Source organism: Aptenodytes forsteri, unplaced genomic scaffold, assembly GCF_000699145.1.
Source record: "Aptenodytes forsteri isolate BGI_AS27 unplaced genomic scaffold, ASM69914v1 Scaffold534, whole genome shotgun sequence".
In the NCBI taxonomy this organism is placed as follows: Eukaryota; Metazoa; Chordata; class Aves; order Sphenisciformes; family Spheniscidae; genus Aptenodytes; species Aptenodytes forsteri.
The window spans coordinates 831,990-852,678 of record NW_008795712.1 but is presented as its reverse complement, the minus strand read 5'-3'; the positions used below and the strand labels follow the sequence as shown (position 1 = coordinate 852,678).

The window sequence follows — 20,689 nt, the reverse complement described above, 5'->3', positions numbered from 1 at the left end:
CTCTCCTTTATGCCCTGAACCAGCCTAGCTAGACTCTGCTTTGCTACCTCCAATTTAAGGCATTTTCAAAATTTGAATGAAAAGGATTTATAGACTGTTTTAAGACTCATCTCCAGAGGTATGAAAATAGTTTCACTGGAAGGGTATTTAGCTACAAAGCTATCCAAAGGCAGCGTATACTGCACATAAATTGGCAAAACAGATGCATTTTTAAAATACATGTAATTAAATAATGCAGCATAAAACCAAGCATAAATTATCCCCCATTGAGAAGAAAACCACACAGGAAGATACCAGTGGAAATCCTTTTTTTAAACTGATACTGTGTCCGTGCATGTAATACGTGCAAATGCTTGGTCCCTCTTTAAACTATTCGACAGCTATCAGTGGGTTGCTCATCTCCGAGATGAGAAAACAGCTTGTGATACAAATAAAACTGATTATTTATTCATTTTCATATGGGCGCAGCTGTCATATCTTTCTAGAGAAACTAAAGGAGAAGAATGCTTATTTTAACATTAAAGAGACCTAGATACTAACTTATTTTTATTCTCTCTGTGTGTTGCTGTTAGTGGCTGTGCAATTAAAGATGCACATTGAGTCGGTTGTCCGATTAGATTTATTTTACAATTATTTGTAATTATTTGGCTTCAAAGAACGTCCCTGGGATAACATGCTGTCACTTGCAGTTGAGCCTTTCAAATACCACGTCTCCCACTGCGTCATCTCACTCCTTTCTCAACTTTCTGAAACTCCACTCTGTGCTTTACATGAAAACTCGCAGGGAAAAACTGCGGAGCGCAAGGGGACAGAAAAGCTCACAACCCAACTTCCATTAGCACGTCTGGGATCACGAGCCAGATTTACAAGTCGCTGTTTGCTGTGAAACCAGAGAAAGCCATTTGAGGAGGGAAGATCTCACGCTCAGGGTTTTGATACCAATAACCCCAATTTTGGGTTTGGGGGGGGGTGGGGTGGGTGTTTGCCATTAAATCATCAATATCCAAAGGCGTGATGTTCCAACAGATGAATGAATTGGTGGTTCTTTATCGATACTGTTTCAAGCTGCAGCTAGACAAACATCGCAAACCTGCTTTCACCTGGCAAATCCTGCCTTGGTATTCAAAGCCTGAAAATTCAGATTAAATTATTCTGCCCAGCCTAGAAACAGTCCCAGAGCTCAGGGCCGAAATATGCTGGGGAGACGATGGACGGCAGTAGGAGCGTCTGTAGCAAGAGCACGCACAGATTCAATGCAAGCAGGGGCATACGTACACAATTATTTGTCTTACAAAGTAAGGCAAATAAACTAGAAACATCTATGTGCTATACCACCTGTCTGCAAGGTTTCTGCTGCAGTTCAAAAGTGGCGGTGTTGAACTGGCCTGCAGTATGGTCCTTACCAGATGCTGATTCTGCAGTGAGGTTTTGCGCTTGTCCCGCTGTCCACGGCTCCTGTAGGGACCCTTTGCAAGAGGCCACGTGGGGCATCGCATCCAGCTTTCTCCAGGGAGGACAATGATCCTGCCACCGAGACTTCTCTAGTGACAGCACCGAAACACTCATCCTAACAACAAAAATATGTTCTCAGACAAACTCTCTTGTTTTTTCAGCCTTCATTTCACCCTTTCCATCTTCAAGCTCTTGCTTCTGGCAGTCCATCTCAACTCTGAACTTCATCCTCTGTGCCTCCTCTTCCTCTCCAAATACCCCTCAGCTGCTATAGCAGTACTTTTAATAGCAAAAAGGTTGTTGGATAAAACAGCTTGCTCTTCTAAAGCTCGGGATAATGATATAATGCACTGTTGAAACTACTGGCATACTCCAAGCCGACGTGGCTGCATTTTAACGAACTGGTGCCATCTATCCTTTCCTAATCTCGCAGGCAGCTGTTAGGTTGACGAATGTTTGCTAACAACTCAAAGATCTTTGGATGGAAATAAACTGTTAGAGGATTTTCAAAGGTCAGTCCTATATAATAGGAATATTGCCCTTTCAGATTCTAAGTCATGAAACCCAACAAATTTCACCCAATGCCTGATAGCGCAGCATCAATTAAGTTAAGTGGTGAAACAACAGGGTTGGATACATAAGGCTGAGACCCAGGAGCTCGGGGCTGGAGAAGCACAGCTCTGTATCATTTAATACAGGAAAAAAATAGCAGGCTGTCCTGGTTTTGGCTTATGTCAGCCTCCCTGTTTCCCACCCCCGAGAAATGTTATTTGCACTGTAAAATTCGAGGGGAAGCTTTTTCCCCACTATGACCTCCTCATCTCTACAGCATCCCTTCTCCGGCTCCGGCATCCAACCTGGGCGCCTGAGCTCTCCCCGGACAAGATCCAGCAGGGTGCTCAGGGAGAGCCAAGACCCGATGAAATGGGGACACCTGCCTTGCACCAAAGGCATTTTGCTAATATTAGGTAAAACACAGAGATGCCATTTCTAACCAGCCCTCACTGTTGAAAAAGAGAACAGGTGAAGAGATAGAAAGAGGGCAGGAACATCTTTTAACTCTTTTCACAAGGCAGAGTATTAGTGCCTGGAGCTCAGGGATGGGGGATTCAAACTGTGGGTAGCAAAAACTTTCCAGAGCTAGACTGGTAAATACCAAAGCTCAGGAATAGATGTGCGTACTGCCAGTGAGCCTGGGAACAGATACCACCTTTCTGCTTCAGATTTAAGCCAACTCTGACTCCTGGGATTCAGCAAGAGTTTGGTTCTGCCACCAGAGGAGCTGCAGATGCTTGCAGCAGCCCGGCCCATCCCCGGAGACAGGCAGAGCCTGAAGAGCACATCGGGCTAGAGGGATCACTGCTCTGAACTAGCTTTATCTCCTGGATCTGTTTTGGGTATTGTAGGGAATCTGGCACTGCACCACGCAGGGCAGAGATGCACAAGGTCGGAGCGATACCCGTAGCCAGGACTGCTGAACGCCACTTGGGCTAATTTGTTTTCAGAGCAGCTTGTGAAATTCAGAGCAGCAGAGTGAAAACAGGCCAGGAAAGAGCCCACGGCCAGGACTACCCTGTTCCAGTACTTGAACTAACCACAGAAATGCCGTGTAATACAGCCTGTACAGACGAAGAAGAAAAACACAACCAGCTCACAGAGGAACCGGCTGGGAAAGCCTGACCTTATTTTGATAAAAATATTCAGTGACCCTGCCTCACTTTCCCCAGCTGTGCTATGCAGGTGGAGTGCTCACCACAGATGTGTCAGGAGATGTCTCAGGCCAGGTACAATCTCGGTATGTTGTCCTCCTTGGAAGAGCCATACGAGAGCCTGGAACAACCATACAAGAGCCTAAGATGCATGCACAAACTGCAACGCCCTGACCTTATTTAAAAAAACAAGCAAAGCCCAAAAACATCTGAAGTATTGAAGCCCAGATCTCTCTCAGCCCTTCACTCAAGACTCCGCTAGCTAATTCATGCGCTTCTAATTTGACTGGAAAACGACATGTTGCTAGTCCCCTGGTCCGTGCTGAGAAGTCTGGCAGCAAATGGACTGAGAGCTCAGGGATGGACCTGAAAGGGGCTGTCACATCTCATCTGCAAGACAGAGAACATGTAGAAGTCAGCAAGGCGGTTTAGGAGCACCCTTGAGGTATCCTGTTCTTGCCAAGCCATCAGCTGCCGTGCAATACCAGATCATCAGCATCAATGGGAAGGAAACACAGCAACATCCATCTTAGAGATACAGAAATGCACAACGGAGAGTCAGAGCATCTCCAGTGGAAGGAGAAAGTGCTGGAAACCCAAGGGATGCGGTCCTGGGGGATTATTGGAAATATCTTCTTCCTGTTGACTAAGTGAGGCAGAGCTTATCTTTCCACACTTTCCTCTTTGGCTGATAGCCCGGCTGCTTTAATTAACAGAGACTTTCGTCAGTGCAAATCCTCAGTATTGTTGTGCAATTACTTCTTCAGCAGGTTCCTTCTCTTTCTGCTCGGTATCTGTCAAGCAGGATTTCCACTACAGCAGTAAAACAAAACGCCTGGCAGGGCAGGTGCGATTATTTTAAAATTTGTTAAAATTGGTACATCTCACCATTTGGAATACATTATGTCTAATGGTGCCTGGCAATGTTGTTCAGCATTTAAAAGCTGTTGTGTCCTATCCTAGACGAGCTTTAGCGCAGGCATTCATATCTGGGGCTGAAGGCATCAAAATGAACATCATAGCTCAACTAACAGAGGAAGGAACTGGGGTCAGACTATTAACTTACTGAGCAGCTACTAAAAAAGTTGGTATATAAACTTGGTATATAAGCAGAGCCAAGAAGCCATCAAGTTTGCAGGTAAGTTATTTTTTGATGGGAAGAGGACAGAGGATTTATTAATGCTTACGTGGCTGGGAGCAGCAACCATAAAGAGCACTCAGGCACATAAACCCACTTTTGTCTTCCAGGTTTATTCCAGACTGGAAGCTTTCCGGGGACCTCCAAGATGAGAAGGCTGAGATCTCACTGGAAAAGTTCTGATGAGTCTGAATGAAACAAAGATAGCTTTCTGCCAGAACGTCTGTCCTCAAATCCATTATCTAGAGATGAGAGCTCTTCTATGTAACGTTAGAAGAAAAGAACTAGCAACTCCATACCACGATTCCCTAATCAGCATCTACCTCTTATTTTCCTCTGGGATGAGAACAGCTCATGGAGAAAAGCAACTTCCATCAGCTCAAATATCAGAGAACAGGGTCGGTATATTACCCTGAACGTGATCAAATAAAGGGGAAAGGCAGTTTCACCAAACATGCGATCTCACCTCAGCAAGCAATAAATGCCGCCTCACTCGACATGGCAGAGCCAGTAGATGACAAACCAGGATAAAAGCTCCACATGGGTTTCTGAAGATTTTCCCTTTGCTCATAGGCTTCAACTGCTGGATCCTAATTGCTGGATCCTGCATCACCTGGTCCATATCCCACACCAGCCCACCATCTACTTCCATCCAGAGGAGCAGAAGGCAGCAGCAAGAGGAGCACTACCCCCATGGTCTCCAAACCATGGGCTCTGCGGTGGGCAACATCATGTTGTTTAAAGCTTGGCTTGCCCTGAGACTTTTATTACTTAGTGATCTATTTAAACTCTTCCCACTAGTCAATTAAAAAGTAAAATAAAATCAAGGGGGAACAAATGCTTCCACCAAGACGTAGTTAATACACTACTGACAAACACATGGTTGGGATGAATACAGACTACCATAACCACCTCCCACAATCCACAGTATGGGTTGGGAATTAAGGACCAGCACGTGTTAGAAATTAGAGTTCACATAAATGAGGCATAATTAAGAACAATTCCTTTTATAAACTTCTGATAAAATCAATCTAATTATTACCAGTGTTTTGAAACCAATTTGCTTTGTCACCTGCATTCAGAGCAAGAGGAAAATGAGCCTTATTGCAAAGAATTGTCTAGCTTACAGCTGTTATATTCCCCAGAAAAGTGCTTTTCTTGTTCCCTGTTAGCTCTCTTCCTCCTCCAGAAGCACGGGAAGGAGCCAGGCACTGCTTTCGGGAGAGGAGAACGCTCCCTATGCACAGCACAGCAGGGAGAGCCGTCATGCCTTATCGCTAACTGCAGAGTTTGTTTTCAAGAAAATTGGAGAAAAAGCATCCATCAGTTAGATAAGGGAGAGCAGCATCTGCTTCCTCACCAGATACAGGCAGGTACCATGGGGAAAAGGAGTAGGAGACTGTCCAGGAGGTGAATAATATTGTGGCTGCTGTGCTGCACCATTGCCAGCCCACCGGCAGACTTGGGAGTAAGTCACCATCTTCTATTTCAGAGCCGCAATATCTTTGCTGATCGATCCCACAGAGCTTGGGGAGGCATCTGTGAGCTACACGACACGTAATAACAAGCAGAGCAATTAAAACCTCTCTCTTGCTCCTCATCTCTTTCTCGAACCTGGTATCCAAGAGTTACCTTCCTCTTTATAACCTTCTCATGTCCTTCACAGTTGTCTCCTTGATGTTCCAATGCCCTGCGAGGTCCCTCCCGTTCCAGCAAACTTTAACAAACACAGATTTTCTTTTGTCCCATCTATTTAATACACACAAGCCAAAGCCAAATTCACAACCTTGGTGACTACAACTCGCTCCTTCTCTCCTGTGCCTTGGGGCCCATCCATTTCTTGTGGTACCACATCAAGTTATAGCTACTCTGGGAGACAAGGCTGTCTTCACTTCACAAATAAAGCAACCTGTACAGAATGCACAACCAAATCATTTTGCACAGCAAAACCACTCCACCAAGACAGTTAAAAGCATGGGAAGAAAGGAAACACGGATACCCGAGCTCTGGGACTTCATTGGAAGAAGGGCGTAGCTTGAAGTGGATGTCAACACACAGTTGAACTAAGTAAGAGCTGCAATAACAAAGTCACAGGAAATGAAAAGAAGATGGTGAAAACAGAACGAAAAAAGTTAGCTTGAAGTGGATGTCAACACACGGTTGAACTAAGTAAGAGCTGCAATAACAAAGTCACAGGAAATGAAAAGAAGGTGAAAACAGAAGGAAAAAAGTAGAGAAAAATGCATCCACACACTCAGTTCCTCCCCATGCTTGTTCCACTGTATGGAAAAATTTGGGGACATTAAATATTCTATTGTTATTTAAACAGGCACGTGCAAGCCGGCAAACCCTGTAAGTAGCAGGAATCCAGCCCTGGAAAAACAATGTGGTATTTTGCTGCTGCACTCACTCCGGTGCCAAGTCCTATCGTGCTGCTTTTGTCCCCTAGCTGTTGTGACAGAGTCTGCTCCGGAGTGGAGCGTGTTTTAAAGATGCACAGACAACTTTCGTGTTGATGGTTAAAGGCTTCAATAAAGGGGGATTGGCACCCGTGACATTTTCAAGCTTTTACGTGCGAGAAAAAACATCCGATTATGTACACTGTAGTGTACAAGGATGCTTCCCTCCCTTGTTTTTCCTTTCCAATGCCCCAAAGTAACACCTTCCTTCTGGTCACCAACCCCATTAGCTACATCCTAAGCCAAGGGAATTCAGAGAGCTGCGGCTACGGTAACATTTTGTCTATGGAAAAGCTATTACAAGCCAGCATATGGCACGCGAGAGAATTAAGCGCTGGTTTTAGGCAACAGCAGTGGAGTATTGCAAGGGTGTTTGAGTTAATATTCAGAGCGCAAATCCCTAAGAAGGCGGCACTGCTTGTTACATTATCAGCGTACATTCATGCATCGCTGTGCCTTTGCTTAGGCCCTGCAGTGACAAGCATCTGGATTTTAGCATCGCAGGTAAACTAAGCAGCAAATTTGCTCATTCCTCTTCTGCTATACAACAGTAAAAATATATATCAAGACAGCAAACTCCCAGAGATTTGAAAACTAATCCGCCTCTCCAGCAGCACCGTGCTCTGCAGGCAGCAGGTGGTGCTACGTACCCGACAGCAGCACACAGACGTTTTTGTGCAACATCGCCCTGCCTTATAAAATTGCTCTCATCAAGAAATTTAACTCATAAACCTGTGATACACTGCCAGTAAAGCTGGTGCACTGGATGGGGCCCGTATAACCCTCGGATGGTGCAAATCTCTTGTGTAAAGTGACTCAGTGCTAAGAAACAAGGTGATTTTCTCAGCTGATTTTGTCATGGAAAGCATAGCCTGAATTGTTCCTTCTGGAAGCAAACCTGTAGCTCCCCACTCCCATATGCAACCCAGGACCTGAAAGTTAAGTTGGGTTCCTCCTGATTTGTACACAAGAGTTGCGAGCTAGGGTAAGGTAGGGAAAAGCGGTAAGTGCCCAGTGTAAAGCTCTGACTCACCGAGGAGCTTCAGCAGGTGAGTTGGCCCAGCAAAGCACAAGTCACATCGCCAAGGAAGGGTTAAGTATGTGCTTAAGTACCTGGTTGAGTCCAGGACCTGATTTGGTATTTATGCAAAGCTCCCAGGAAGCAAAAGGATCAACTGAAATGGTGGTGTGATCGGTACGGAGAGTTTTATTCTCTTGTTTAACTCATGGTCCCCTTGAGGACCTCACCCTGGATCAAACACACCACTCCAGTTTAGCTCAAGTTACTGGTGACTGCGTGAGCTGTTAGTTTGCAAGGTTGGCTCTGCTCTTATCCGAAAACCAGACATGATGTTGAAGGACAAGCAGAGCAGCTCATGCTGCCGCCATGGCACACTACACACTGATGTTACGGTCTGACCAGGTTCTGTTCCTCCTCTTCTTAGCCAGAAGCATCACCTAGGGACACCATCATGCTCCTTAAAATGGAGGTACCAGAGCACCTTCAAATACTTCTGGTAGAAAGGACGTGCAAACCGAAGGCATCCATCCTTCAGCAGTGAGCTCAGCACAGTACGGTTGTACAGACGCTGCCCAAACAGAAGGGAAAGTCATGACGGCATTCCCCCCCAGTCTGCTCCTGATTAACAAGTGGCATTTCAAGGGACACTGCAGCCAGCCAAACAGGTCTGCAGATGCAGCAATGCTTCCGGATTAGAAATTTTCCAAAGATTATTCCTTTTCAAACAAGCAGCTAAATGGAATAAGCTTTCTCAGCCGGCCACCAAGCCAGCAGAAAAGGACGTTACGCCACTGGAACTGGCTGCAGAGATCAAAGCCAGCTACTTATTCTACAACAAAGCTGAAGGAAAGGATTAGTCACTGCTGAAAGCCACAGGAGCTGGCATTGGCAGTGAACCCAACTAAATTGCTCAGAAATGCCTATAAGCACACACCACCTAACCCCGGACGAAGAGGAGAAAGCAAAGTGCTGCAGGGCTTTTCCAGCCACGGCTCTGTCACTGAAGGACCTGCACGCCCACAGAAAAGAAAGAGCAGTTGGAAGTTCAGGCTGTGATTTCTTAGAACATGAGCACAGGTTGTGAAAATATTGTTTTGGGCTGAATAAGGTTTAGCCCCAAATAAGGGCAGCCCTTTTGCAGCTCAGCTGGGCTCACAGACAACGCTCCACGCATGACATGGGCAGCCCGTGCAAAGCCCTTAGGCTTCCAAAATAACCCAACCGAAAGCCAGTCATTACTGGGAAAGCAGGAGAGATGTTACACTGGCTCAAAACAAAGTAAAACCACAACCCAACTGGATAGTCCTGATCCAACCCATCTCCCCCAGCAAGACATCCCAACTTCAGGTTGGTACAAAGTATCAATTATCAGCTAATGAGGATAAATCTCACTCTTCCTCTGCCTCCAACATATGCAGCTCAACCAGCTCAAATCTCAGATGAAACTACATTGTTCGAGAAGTTTGCAGGCGGGTCGCTGAGCAGCCAGCAAACATTCAGATGGTGCCACCACCCCCCAGCCCACGCATCCGAAGTGATGGATTTGAGACCAGTAATGTCAGCAGCCATCCTGAGCTGCAGGCGAAGGGCTCAGGACAGGAGAAAAATAAGACAAGACTTGAGAAATAAAAGCAAGATTGTTTGGAAATCACTGTTCCAGGTTCAAACACCCCTGTAAAGAGGTGAAGCATTTGTCCCAATGAAGCTGTCTGTCTTCCACAAACCTTTTTCTCATGTTGCTTGGTCCTCTGCGGCCTTTGGCAAGCAGAGATCTCTGCACTGGCAACACAGTACTAAGCCCTCACAGTTTGAAAGCAGCGGTTCCTCTCTCTGGCTGGCAAAACATTTACTTAAAACAAGATGCTTTCTCCTTAAGCTACTAAGGACAGGGAAAAAAAAGTTTTAAAAATGTATCTTTGTCCAGTTTAAGAGACGGACTGACCCAAAGATGCTGGAGTCGGATGGCAGAGGGTGCATACAACAGCCCAAGAATTTTTTTTACTCGAGATTATAACCAAATCTAGGGTCTTCCTGAGCTTAGTCTTCCCTTTCCCGGTCTCCTCCCATCTCCAGAGCATGAACACAGCCTGAGAAATGTGGGTAGGAGAGGAGGTAAGGGGAGGCTGCTGAGCGCACAGTTTGCTTTCCTGGCTCGGACTGCAACTCCTGGGGGCTTTAAGGAAGTTTCTGAAAGGGAAATGGATAATTTAATTGCTGCATTAGAGGATCCGAGGCTGTTTTGAGTGCAAGCTGCTCCGGAGCTTAATCACCTCGCTGCTTGGGGCTTTCTGCTTTCCCCGCTGAAGAGAGGGCATATGCAGCACTGGCAGTCTTCTGAAATACATATTAAATGTATTAAAACAAACTCTTCAGGTAACTCTGGCTGTTCAAGCTCAACTCATTCTTCTAGGTTTTTAGGATTAAAACCAGAGCAGAAACAGGGGAAATGAATCCTGTCCCCCTGCCCCAGTCCACGTCCTGCTCAGAGCTGCATGGGAGATGGATGGTGAACCAGCTCTGGAGGATTTGAAGAGCTGCTAAAACCACGTACGGGGTTTATTAAGCATCTGGACTTGCATCTATGCTGCAAGTTTGCCGACGAGTTGCAAGCAAGTGCCCTACAGCAACCAGAAAGCAGCAGCACATCGGTGCCGAGCACACCGCAAAGCACAGCAGGATCTGAATCTTCTTGGGTGCATCTTATTACCATTTGCGTGGGCTGGATGTGTGGTTGCCTGAGTGTTTTGTTTCATTTGTTTCCCTTCGCTTTTATTCATGTGGATGAAAATGCTGTCAAGGAATTGCAAAGCAAAGAGTGAGGTTTCTCCTGTCATTACCTGTACACTATTTAGAAATCCTGAGCGCGGAGATGCTGAAAGGGGAAGCTGGAAGTCCCTATCCCAAGATCAAGCCAGATCTTCTCCTTAATGACTCCTCCTTTATTCTGCCACCGAAAATCCTTCCAAGATTGGAATGTGCATGCAGGGGCAGTGCAGAAGCAGCAGCCAAGTATCGCCACCTCACTCAAACCCTACTGCAGTCTTCCCACCTGTTCAGAGCAGGGATTTAATCCAAATTCCTTTCCCCTTTTCTTCCCCATAAGCATGGAAATAACAGCAGCACTTGCTGGTGAGGTGCGAGCAGCACCATGCCAGGGACTTCAGCAACCGTAGCAATGCTGTGTAGAGGAGGGCTCTCACCCTTGCTACAAGGGAGCAGAGCTCAACTGCTGGCGGGGATCGGTGGTCCGGGCGGTTTTTAATTCCTTTAATATATTTTGACTTTGCCAGATGCCACAGACATCTTGAAGGATGCATCAACACTGTGTAAATGCTGCAGTGAGGCGCTCGGAAGTTAAGCAGTGGTTGCAATGCTGCTGTTGGCGCTGGTAGGGTGATCCTCTCCAGGTTCTTCTGTCTGAGGAAGTTCTCCTAATGCAGTGCTAGAGATGCTTTCTGCAAGCGTTTGTAAGTTTTTAAGCCTGCACAAACAAGACTTCTCACTTACAGCCTTTGTTTTTTGCTGCGATACTATTTAACATGAGATGGGAACAATTTTCACAGCTCAACTCCAGCACAAAGGCACTTTAAATTAGAGGGTAATCTACCTACATCTGTTCCAGGGGCAACCTTGAATGACTACACACGCAACTTTACATTAAATTATATTTGCACCTAGTCACTTCAGGCTCGGTACAGGGCCAGAATATTTTATCAGACGCTCCTGTGCAGCGAAGGAATCTTACTGATTTTTTAGTAAATTATGCCGTCACAAGAAATCTGTATCTAAGTAAAATTTTAAAAAAATCAAATACATTCTGTAGCCCTGTTTATCTCATTATCCACGAAAGATTCAAAGATCCAACACAGCTTCAGGCTTTGCTCTTGATTAACTCCAAGCCCACTAGGGAAAAGAAACCACATAACCTGCTTTGGAAGACCAAATCACAACCAGGCAGCACAGTTTGCAAACAAAGTTTAAAGGAACCGATCGATGAACTAACTACCCATGCAGTAAGGCTAAATGAGGAAACCCAATTCTCTTTTGGGTATTCTGCTAGCACAAAGCTGCACAGCTAAAGCATAGTCTTAAGTCCCACCAAGGCACTGCTGGTGGGACTTAGGACTACATTATGCTTCCAAAGGCTCTTTCAGCCCAGAACATGCTATACACGTTGCTTTGTCTCATTAGGCTGCGATTTACCTCAATAACCTTCTGGCTTCGGGTGCTTTGATCATGGATCGTGCCGACGCACACGTGCTGCTGTTGCGCTGCTCCTTGCAGTCAGATGGTGCCTGGACCCACTTCAAGCGCAAGGGGGGGCACCCAAATCCACCCCCGTCCGCTTCTCTTCCCCCCAAGTTTCCTCTGCATAGCTCTGTGCTTTGGGACTTGAACGCCGGGCAATTCCTTGCGCCTCAACATTACTGGGAATGTACTTGTTACATAGAGATAGAGCACCGCTTCAAGATCTGAGAGAATTGGATATTCCCCATCAAAAGACACTTTTTTCCCCCCGTAAGGAAATCAGATTTACAGCTCTGCAGTTTCTTTCGACATCAGCAGTCGTAAGAGCTTGTATTTCTTGCCAACCCCACATAACCACCTGCCTCTTCCCTTGGCTACCACATCCCACGTCTCAGCCACCAAGGCTCAAATGGAACCTCACCTCTACTCTCCAAGTTCTTGTTGCCCTTTTCCACAGTGGGTCTTAGGATCTGTCACTGTTTGATGAAGCCCAGGTAAGTTTTTCTATCATTACTGCACTAAACCATCCATATAGATGAGTACTACAGACTCCCAATGTGATTTAAACACCCAGCCTGGATGTGGACTTAGCAACAAGCACTTCGGTGGGATGCCTGGAGGCTGCAATGAGTTAAGCCTCCTATGATCCCTCTTGGAATCATAGATCCTTCGGAAAAGGACCCTGGCAGAAGCTCGCTGTGCTCCAGCCGTTCCCTGGCACTTGGCCACAAGCACGCTGTTAGCATCCGACATCCCAAAACAGAGAGGAGACAACCTCCTCCTCCTGAACCGAGCGGTACCAAACGTCCCCCGCAGCACACAAACCCCAGTGTGCGGCTCGAAGGCGACACGCAGCAACTCGTGCGTGTCAAAGTCCCCAAAAAAGCCAGTGGGCCTCCAACACAACAGAAGTGCAGATGAGAGCAGAGTGAAAAAAAAGGCATTAACGTCAATCATCAGAAACATATTTTTCTTTCACAGATAACACCCATTAGTAACTCCAAGGAGAACAATCCCCACTCTTCAGCTCTGAAGGAGTACACAGTTTTTCAGCAGACACAATGCAAAGATTTTGCAGAATTCAGGCATTCAACAGGACTAATGTGAAAGATTATTTTGCAATTATCCAAGCAATTTTCTCTCCTCATTGTCCCTGGACCATAAGGGTTTTTAAATGTGAGCAGAAAGATTTATTCATCACAATAATAATAAAACGAAATATTAAATCAATGAATCTCTTTGCATGAAGCATAAAGCTCACTTTGCTATTAAGCTTAGTAGCATCCTGTCACATAAACCACACGCAGTTTGCATACTTAAGTACCATCTCCCTCTTTTATTTTTCCCTTCCCTAATTTGTAAGGCATTATCCTTCTATTTGTCCTCTAAACACGACCAGATTCAGACAACACAGCATTGCTTCTTGTTAGTGGCTCTATGCCCATGCTCTCTTTACGAGAGCACGTGGAGATTTAGATTTAATACTGATTGTTAACAATGGCCAGTGCAGAAAGTTATGCTGGGATGACAGAAAAGTCCCAAAATAAATAAATACATACGTAAGTAATAGTTTAGGGAGATTTAACTCCTTACAAGCAATATTGCCAATATGCAAGCAAGTAGCTGGGCATGAAAAGGAACGTCGTCGGTTTTTGAAGGTGTCGCTTCTTCAGTTTAGCTGGAGAAAAATAAAATCAACCCAAACCTAAGCAAAACTCAGTTACAACCTTTGGAGCGTGGAAGCTGTCATAGTCACATTGGCCTTGGCTTATGTTTTCCCCTGTTTTTCTTCTCTGCCATCCCTTGCAATATACAGTGATAAATCCCTCTTAAGGCCCTTGCAGTAGGCATGGCTTCAGTGGGTCCCTCTTTTGTTTTTATAAAAGATTTATCTGGTAAAGTGCAGAAACAGTCACTACTTAGGTATTTATAAGGTGCCAACTATCCTCACAGTGTGACACTTAAAAAGCCTAAGCTAAGATTTTCGATAAGCAAGAATCTCCAGCTTTAAGCCTTGAGATTCATATTAGGCTCCATACAGGCAATTACTGTTTCCTGAGTGCTAAACACCTGGCACCTCTAAAGATCCCATATTTTTACAATTTAGGCTCTCCTGCATAACAGCACCTGTATTTCACAACCCAAAGGCCACGGAACGAATTCTCTCATGACAGCAATTCATCTTGCCTAAGTTCACACATCCACAGAGCACAGCCATCCACCTCTGAACATCGGCCTCCCTTCAAAGCTGGTGGAGAGAAACAAACGTTTCTAGAGCACCAGCCGGCATAATCACAAAACTCAGTTACAACCTTTGGAGCGTGGGAGCTGTCATAGTCACATTGGCCTTGGCTTATGTTTTCCCCCGTTTTCTTCTCTGCCATCCCTTGCAATATACAGTGATAAATCCCTCTTAAGGCCCTTGCAGTAGGCATGGCTTCAGTGGGTCCCTCTTTTGTTTTTATAAAAGATTTATCTGGTAAAGTGCAGAAACAGTCACTACTTAGGTATTTATAAGGTGCCAACTATCCTCACAGTGTGACACTTAAAAAGCCTAAGCTAAGATTTTCGATAAGCAAGAATCTCCAGCTTTAAGCCTTGAGATTCATATTAGGCTCCATACAGGCAATTACTGTTTCGTGAGTGCTAAACACCTGGCACCTCTAAAGATCCCATATTTTTACAATTTAGGCTCTCCTGCATAACAGCACCTGTATTTCACAACCCAAAGGCCACGGAACGAATTCTCTCATGACAGCAATTCATCTTGCCTAAGTTCACACATCCACAGAGCACAGCCATCCACCTCTGAACATCGGCCTCCCTTCAAAGCTGGTGGAGAGAAACAAACGTTTCTAGAGCACCAGCCATGGCATAATCATGCAAACACCTAAAATGGGTCAGATGAGTCATACCTGTAATCTCCCTGTTTTTCTCTGCTGATAAAGCATCCAGATCAGGTACAGACATCTACAACCACAGGAGATGAATGCTGTCCTAGATGACTTAAGCTGAGCTGACATGCTACAGAAGAGCTACAGCCAACTTTAATGCATAAACCCCACCATGAAACAAGACCATAGTAGCTACATCTTTCTTACCATGATTGGGACACCAATGTCTGGCCACAAGAGATCCTCAGAGGGAAGCTTGGGAGAGTTCCACACAACCACAACTTTATTTAAGTATGGGAGACCATTGAGCCTTTCTAGGGAGTTCATCAACACTTCCTCCCGCTCATAAGTCAACATCACTACTGTGAACTGCTCCCGGGGGACGTTGCCACCCAAAGCAGCCTGGAACTCCTTCCCGGAGCCACCTGCTCCTCCACCAATTGGTCGAAATCCAGTCCCAGACCCCAAAAATTTTGCTTCTGACGGTAAAACAGGGTCAAAGGGAGTGTAGGGGAAGAGGTGGAAAGGCCCTGGAGCAGAATTCCAATTCCTGTAGATGTCCATTGCAGTGAGGGTGAAATTGCGGAGATATTTGGGAGATGCATAGGGTGGTTCTGTTTCCACAGGCCCCAAGTCCAGGTCACCATTGTCTGCCATATTGGGGTCTGTACCAGCAGCTTTGCCAGACCGGTGGGGAATCTCCACGGCGGTTTCTTCTCGGATAGGAGCAGCCGGGATTTGGATTCGAGTCCTTATGATAGCTAAGACTGTGCTGAACACGTTGTCAGAGGTGGAGAAGTAGGTCTCCCACAAGAAGCGGCCCTGCCTCCTCATGGCAAGGAGATCGTTGTCAGAAATGCTTCTCAGAAGAAAGTGCACTTCTGTGATACGTGGCTTTGGTATGATTAAGGCTGCCTCGTTCCACCGGATCACATCATTATAGGGTAGCTGAACTTGCTCTCCGAGAACCACGGGGATGGCTCCAACTTCCAGAGCCTCAAAGAGTCTCATGGCACACCCAGCGGAGATCACTAAATGGGTGTCCCCTGGGGTGATTATCAGTGCAAAAGTAGATAGCTTCAGTAGCTCTAGTCTGTCATCCCTTTCTCCACACAGAGCCCACTCAGTGGGCAGACTCGCCTTAGGCTGGTTCTTACATGTGAACTCCACCAAAACAAAGTCCAACTTGCTGTCCTGAACAGCCTTCAAGGTGGTAATGATCCGATCGTCGTAGTCAGCTGGGGCATTGCCTTCTATTTCCTCTTCGAAAGAGCGAACCTCTTGCAAGCTAGATCTGAGAGACTCAATCTTCTCCCCCTGGAAACTAAACAGATATTTACGCTTGACTGGCACCTGGGGTGGGATTTCTAGGAAATTGGGTTCAGACATAGCATGGACCAGAGGCGATACCACAATATCAAACCCCGGTCGATACTGCACATCGTAAAAGGTGGACTGGGCAATCATGGCACGCCCTGTGCTGATGTTGTAAATGAAGTTCTGAGTTTCCGATTTCCTTGATAAATTGATGATGAGATGGTTATGTCCATCAGTCCTCCAATATGGCAAAGAGTGCAACTGTTGCTCTAGTTCAGTAGGTTTTGGCATTACGGGCTCTTGCATTTCCCCCACTAAAATTATATACACACAAGCAATATTTGCATTTTCAGTAACATAAACATTAGTTCTGACAGTTGCCTCAAAGGCTTGTTTAATTAAAGGGTCTAAGGAGCTACCAAAAGGGTAATCGTCACTGTTGTAGACATAGACTGGAAAGCCAGATGTCAACGGGCAGCGCGAGTAGTCAAAGCAATTGTGTAGCCTGCAGTTACGGTTGGATTTTGGCAGGGGGAAGGTTGCATCGTCTTTGTCTGGCAGCAGCCGGATGGGCAAGGAGAGCTTGGGCTGGTTCTGAGCCATCAGCTCTTTGTAGGAATGCTCGGTCTGGCTGATGACGTTCTTCAACTGCAGCAGGTCCTGCTTGGCATTTTCAATGCTCTTTTTGCAGGCCTCGATCTTCAAGTTGAGCTTGGCGATCTCGCTGTTGAGCTCCTGCCGCTTGGCCTCCAGCTGGAGCAGCTCCTCGCTGACTGACTCACGGATGCGGCACAGGTCTTGCACGTGCTTTACCTCGCACAGCTCATTGCCGGTCCGAGGGCCAAAGATGCGCTTGCCGGCATCGTCCGCGTCATCGATGGTGGTTAGGTAGTAGTGGGCAATGAGGGGAAAGAAGACGAGGATAATGAAGAGGGTGAAACTAAGCCAGGTGAGCCGGATCCGACTGGACCATCTCAACATCCACGGCTGGCCTCCATTCCCCACTCCCCCATTCCGCAACATCGTATATCCAGTCATGAGTTCAAAAGTCGCTGCGCGCCCAATCACGTTGGATCAGTAGCCATAACCAAAAGAGTTTTTATAGCGAGTCTCTCGAAAAAAAATGTTATTGTTCCTGCTTAACGAGAAGCCAATAGAAGGGGAATTTCATCTTCTTGTCGTGCTGACAGCTCCTCTACAGTTGTTTTGCTGCAGGCCCAACTTTTGATCCTGTTAGACTCAATCATTGACCTTCTCACCCACCCCCAGCCCCCCCTTGGTCTGCAGGCAACTGTTGCTGGAAGTGTCACAGCGTTGTCATGGTGATTCAAAGTCTCAACTGGCAGAAGAAAAACACAATGGGATCAAGCCAAACTCTACCACTGCTCTCGACATCCTGCATTACCATCCAATGAATATGCAGAGGCACCAGCCATTGTGGAGAAGGAGCCAGAAGAGACTCGTACGAATGTCAGTCTCTCTCATCGCTGCTGTGCGGCTGATGCTCTGCCATTCCTACAAGAGAACAATCATATATTCAGACAATGCAAACAAAACGACCCCTTAGTGACCTAAGACATTGCTAGTTTTTAAAAGCAACTGTCCTTTCTGCAAAAAAGCAACCTTTGTACATGTCTAACACCTCTGGGGTTAATACCAGTAAACCTGAGAAAGTGATGGGATTCATTAGATGCGGACACATGGCTTTCTCCGGGCACTCTGCTTTTCATTAGGGTTGCTTGCTTCAGTGGCCAGACCAGAAAAATCACAGCCCCTGGATCTGGTTTCCTATTTCTGCCTCTGCCACTGTCTTGCTGTGTAACTTTGCAGAAGCTGCTTAACATCTGCAAGCCCCTGTCTCCTCATGTACAAAATGGAGATATTAATGTACACCTGCTCTCTCTACCAGGCTTTTAATGGCGTGTTGTGATCCTGGGACACAGCAGCGCTGTAAATTTGTACTGCATAACTGAGTGTAATCACTATTGTTCTGGTCTAGCAACTAGAGCTGATGAGGAATTTTTAGATGAAGTGTTTTGCTTTCATTTCCTGCTGGAAAATTTTGATTCATTGCAAGAGAAAGTTTAAAGGGAACATACTTGTGGTGGTTACGATTACCTCTGCTGGCTGGCTGTATATGAGAGGGAATTTCTGGTCAAAACTGGAAAAGTCTACACTGTACATCAAAGCAAAGATGCCGAAGTTAGGATCGTTGGGTACCGCACCACCCAAGCGGTATCAGCTTGCTTAGATATGCCTTTTTGCTTGGAAAACTCTGCTACGGCACTGAATGCCTACCTAGCATGGGCATAAAAATCAAGGACATGGCAAATTCAGCTCTGAGACTTTGGTCTATGCCAACAGATTTAAATCTAGGCCAGATGAATATGCTGCCACTAGAAACTCTCCCTTCCCTTTTATTAGCATCCTCCGAGGTACCTAAGTTTCTGGTTTATTCTTTCATATACCGGACTTCTCACATCAATGATGAATATAGTGCTGGGCTTAGCGTTGACTCCTGCACAGCCTCAAGAGAAGCTTATTCATTTCCGCTTCAGTTTTTAATTAGAGGGAAGTCATCTACACTGGTGACAGTCATTTTTCACTAAATCTATTTAATAGACCATCTCATCTCATCTCATCGAGAATTAGCAGAAAGAAGGCAAGGAAGCACATCTCAGCTAAAACAGAGATCTGGAAGTGGGCCAAAGCAAAACAGAAGTTCCCCTTAAAGGAACAGAGAGAAGTCAGGAATAATTTTCAGTGTAGTACACAAGTGCTTGTCAGAAAAAAGTAAATGGAAGATTTGATTTTAACGAGGAAAAATCATAATGAAAGGGGAAACAAGTAGAGTAATAAAGTACAATTCCTAGGCCTATTTTGTTACAAGGCCATTTGTTGTCGGTAAATTAATGGCCCACAATTAAATGGGGATCCCCCCAACCTGACCCGCAACCGGGAGTTGCATAGCAGTACAGACACTTAAAATTAAGGCAGATTTAAAATTCATAACGTTGTCTGGCAAACAGCAGTGGTGTAAATCTCAGAAAGCCGGGAGCATAAAAGGGCTAAAAAGTCAGGAAAAGGCTAAATCAGCTTTCTCAGATCTTGGCAGCACAGTCGCTGTGGGCAGATGGGGGAGGCTTCGGCTCTGCTGGCAGGACATTTTAATACTATTCTCTGTGCACCAACTTGCACTTGCCTAGGCTGGGAGAGAGGCTGGTGATGAATGTAAATCCCCAGCACTTCTGCGCAGGGCTGTCAGTCAGGCACAGGGAGCCCTGGCAATAGCAGCACACTTGTATCGTGCCTCTGGGACCGCTGCTACCCAAGACAAGAGTTTTAGCATGCACCAGTGTACAAACCAGGCGACTGAAGGCAAAAATAAATAAAAGCTTTTAAAGTCTATTCCTCTTTTTTAAGCTCTCCCCAGGAAATGAAGCTCATGCTGTCACTGTCCGTATGCATGCACCAGTCAGTGAGTCCCTGCTATTTCAGCCTGGTCTCACAAGGACTGCAAAGATCCTAGAATTGCTACTAGTTTTCTGCAAACAGCTGGCCAGATGAGAGCTGCCCTATTAACCCTTTTTCCGAGCACATGCTCACAAGAACACCAGTGAATCTAAAAACCAGCCTAACTTCAAGGCACACGTGGGAAAACAAGCTGTGCTGTTTTTTTTGTTTGGGGGTGCCATGGGATAAGTGAGGTCAAACCCTGCAAGGTGTTGAGATAACACAGAAACAAGGGATCATAAATGTGGCCAAGAAACAACTAAGGGGCATGTGGATGTGCTGCTTCAGTCTGGCCAGAGAAAACTGCAGCCCCACAGGCAGTAAAAGCAGTCACAAAGGTTATCAGCTCAGACTGCATCTAAATCTTGTTCTGTTGTAGCTGCTTTGCCCATTTATGAGCCCTAAACAGTGATGAAATGGCAAACTGGAGTCCCTAAAATGGCAACTGGAGTCCTTGAAAAGCTAAATCTATTGCCCCACACATGATCCTCTGCAGCTGTTCTGCCACCTAATCCTTCCAGTGGCTCCTCTGGTCCTTCCATTCAGTCAACACAGAACAAACTTTATCCTCCTGACCTAAAAACATGGGCTGTGAATTAAAAAAATCCGTATGCTCAGAAACCTGAAGCTGACAAACTAACTCTGCCGCTAGCTTTGAAAAGACCACACGGGAAAGACCAGAGCAGGCTGGGGAGGGATTTGAAATGCAACACACGTGGCTTGGGATCAGTTAAAAGTATTGACTGTCAGTATGAAATATGTGCTGGCGATAAAGCAAGCACTTTAGACACACTCTCAGACTCTTCTTCATTACTAAGACTTTATTCCTCATCAACTCGATAGAGCCTGAGGTTGTAACACATTGTTATTAGGCTTCAAAAAAAAAAAAAAAAAAAAGGAAAAGGAAAAACCCAACCTGTTTTCCAAAAAAAAATTTA

At 45.8% G+C, this 20,689-nt stretch overlaps 1 protein-coding gene across 5 annotated transcripts in view; it reads right to left on the bottom strand.

The window, feature by feature from the left end:
- EXTL3 (exostosin like glycosyltransferase 3) overlaps positions 1 to 20,689 on the bottom strand; it is a 139,572-nt gene that overhangs the window by 22,125 nt on the left and 96,758 nt on the right. For all 5 annotated transcript variants that reach the window (XM_009283442.2, XM_009283439.2, XM_009283438.2 and 2 more), the window contains one exon: positions 15,129 to 17,753. In XM_009283442.2, the coding sequence (XP_009281717.1) occupies positions 15,129 to 17,276 (2,148 nt within the window). In that variant the 5' untranslated portion in view covers positions 17,277 to 17,753. The remainder of the gene's footprint in view (positions 1 to 15,128; positions 17,754 to 20,689) is intronic.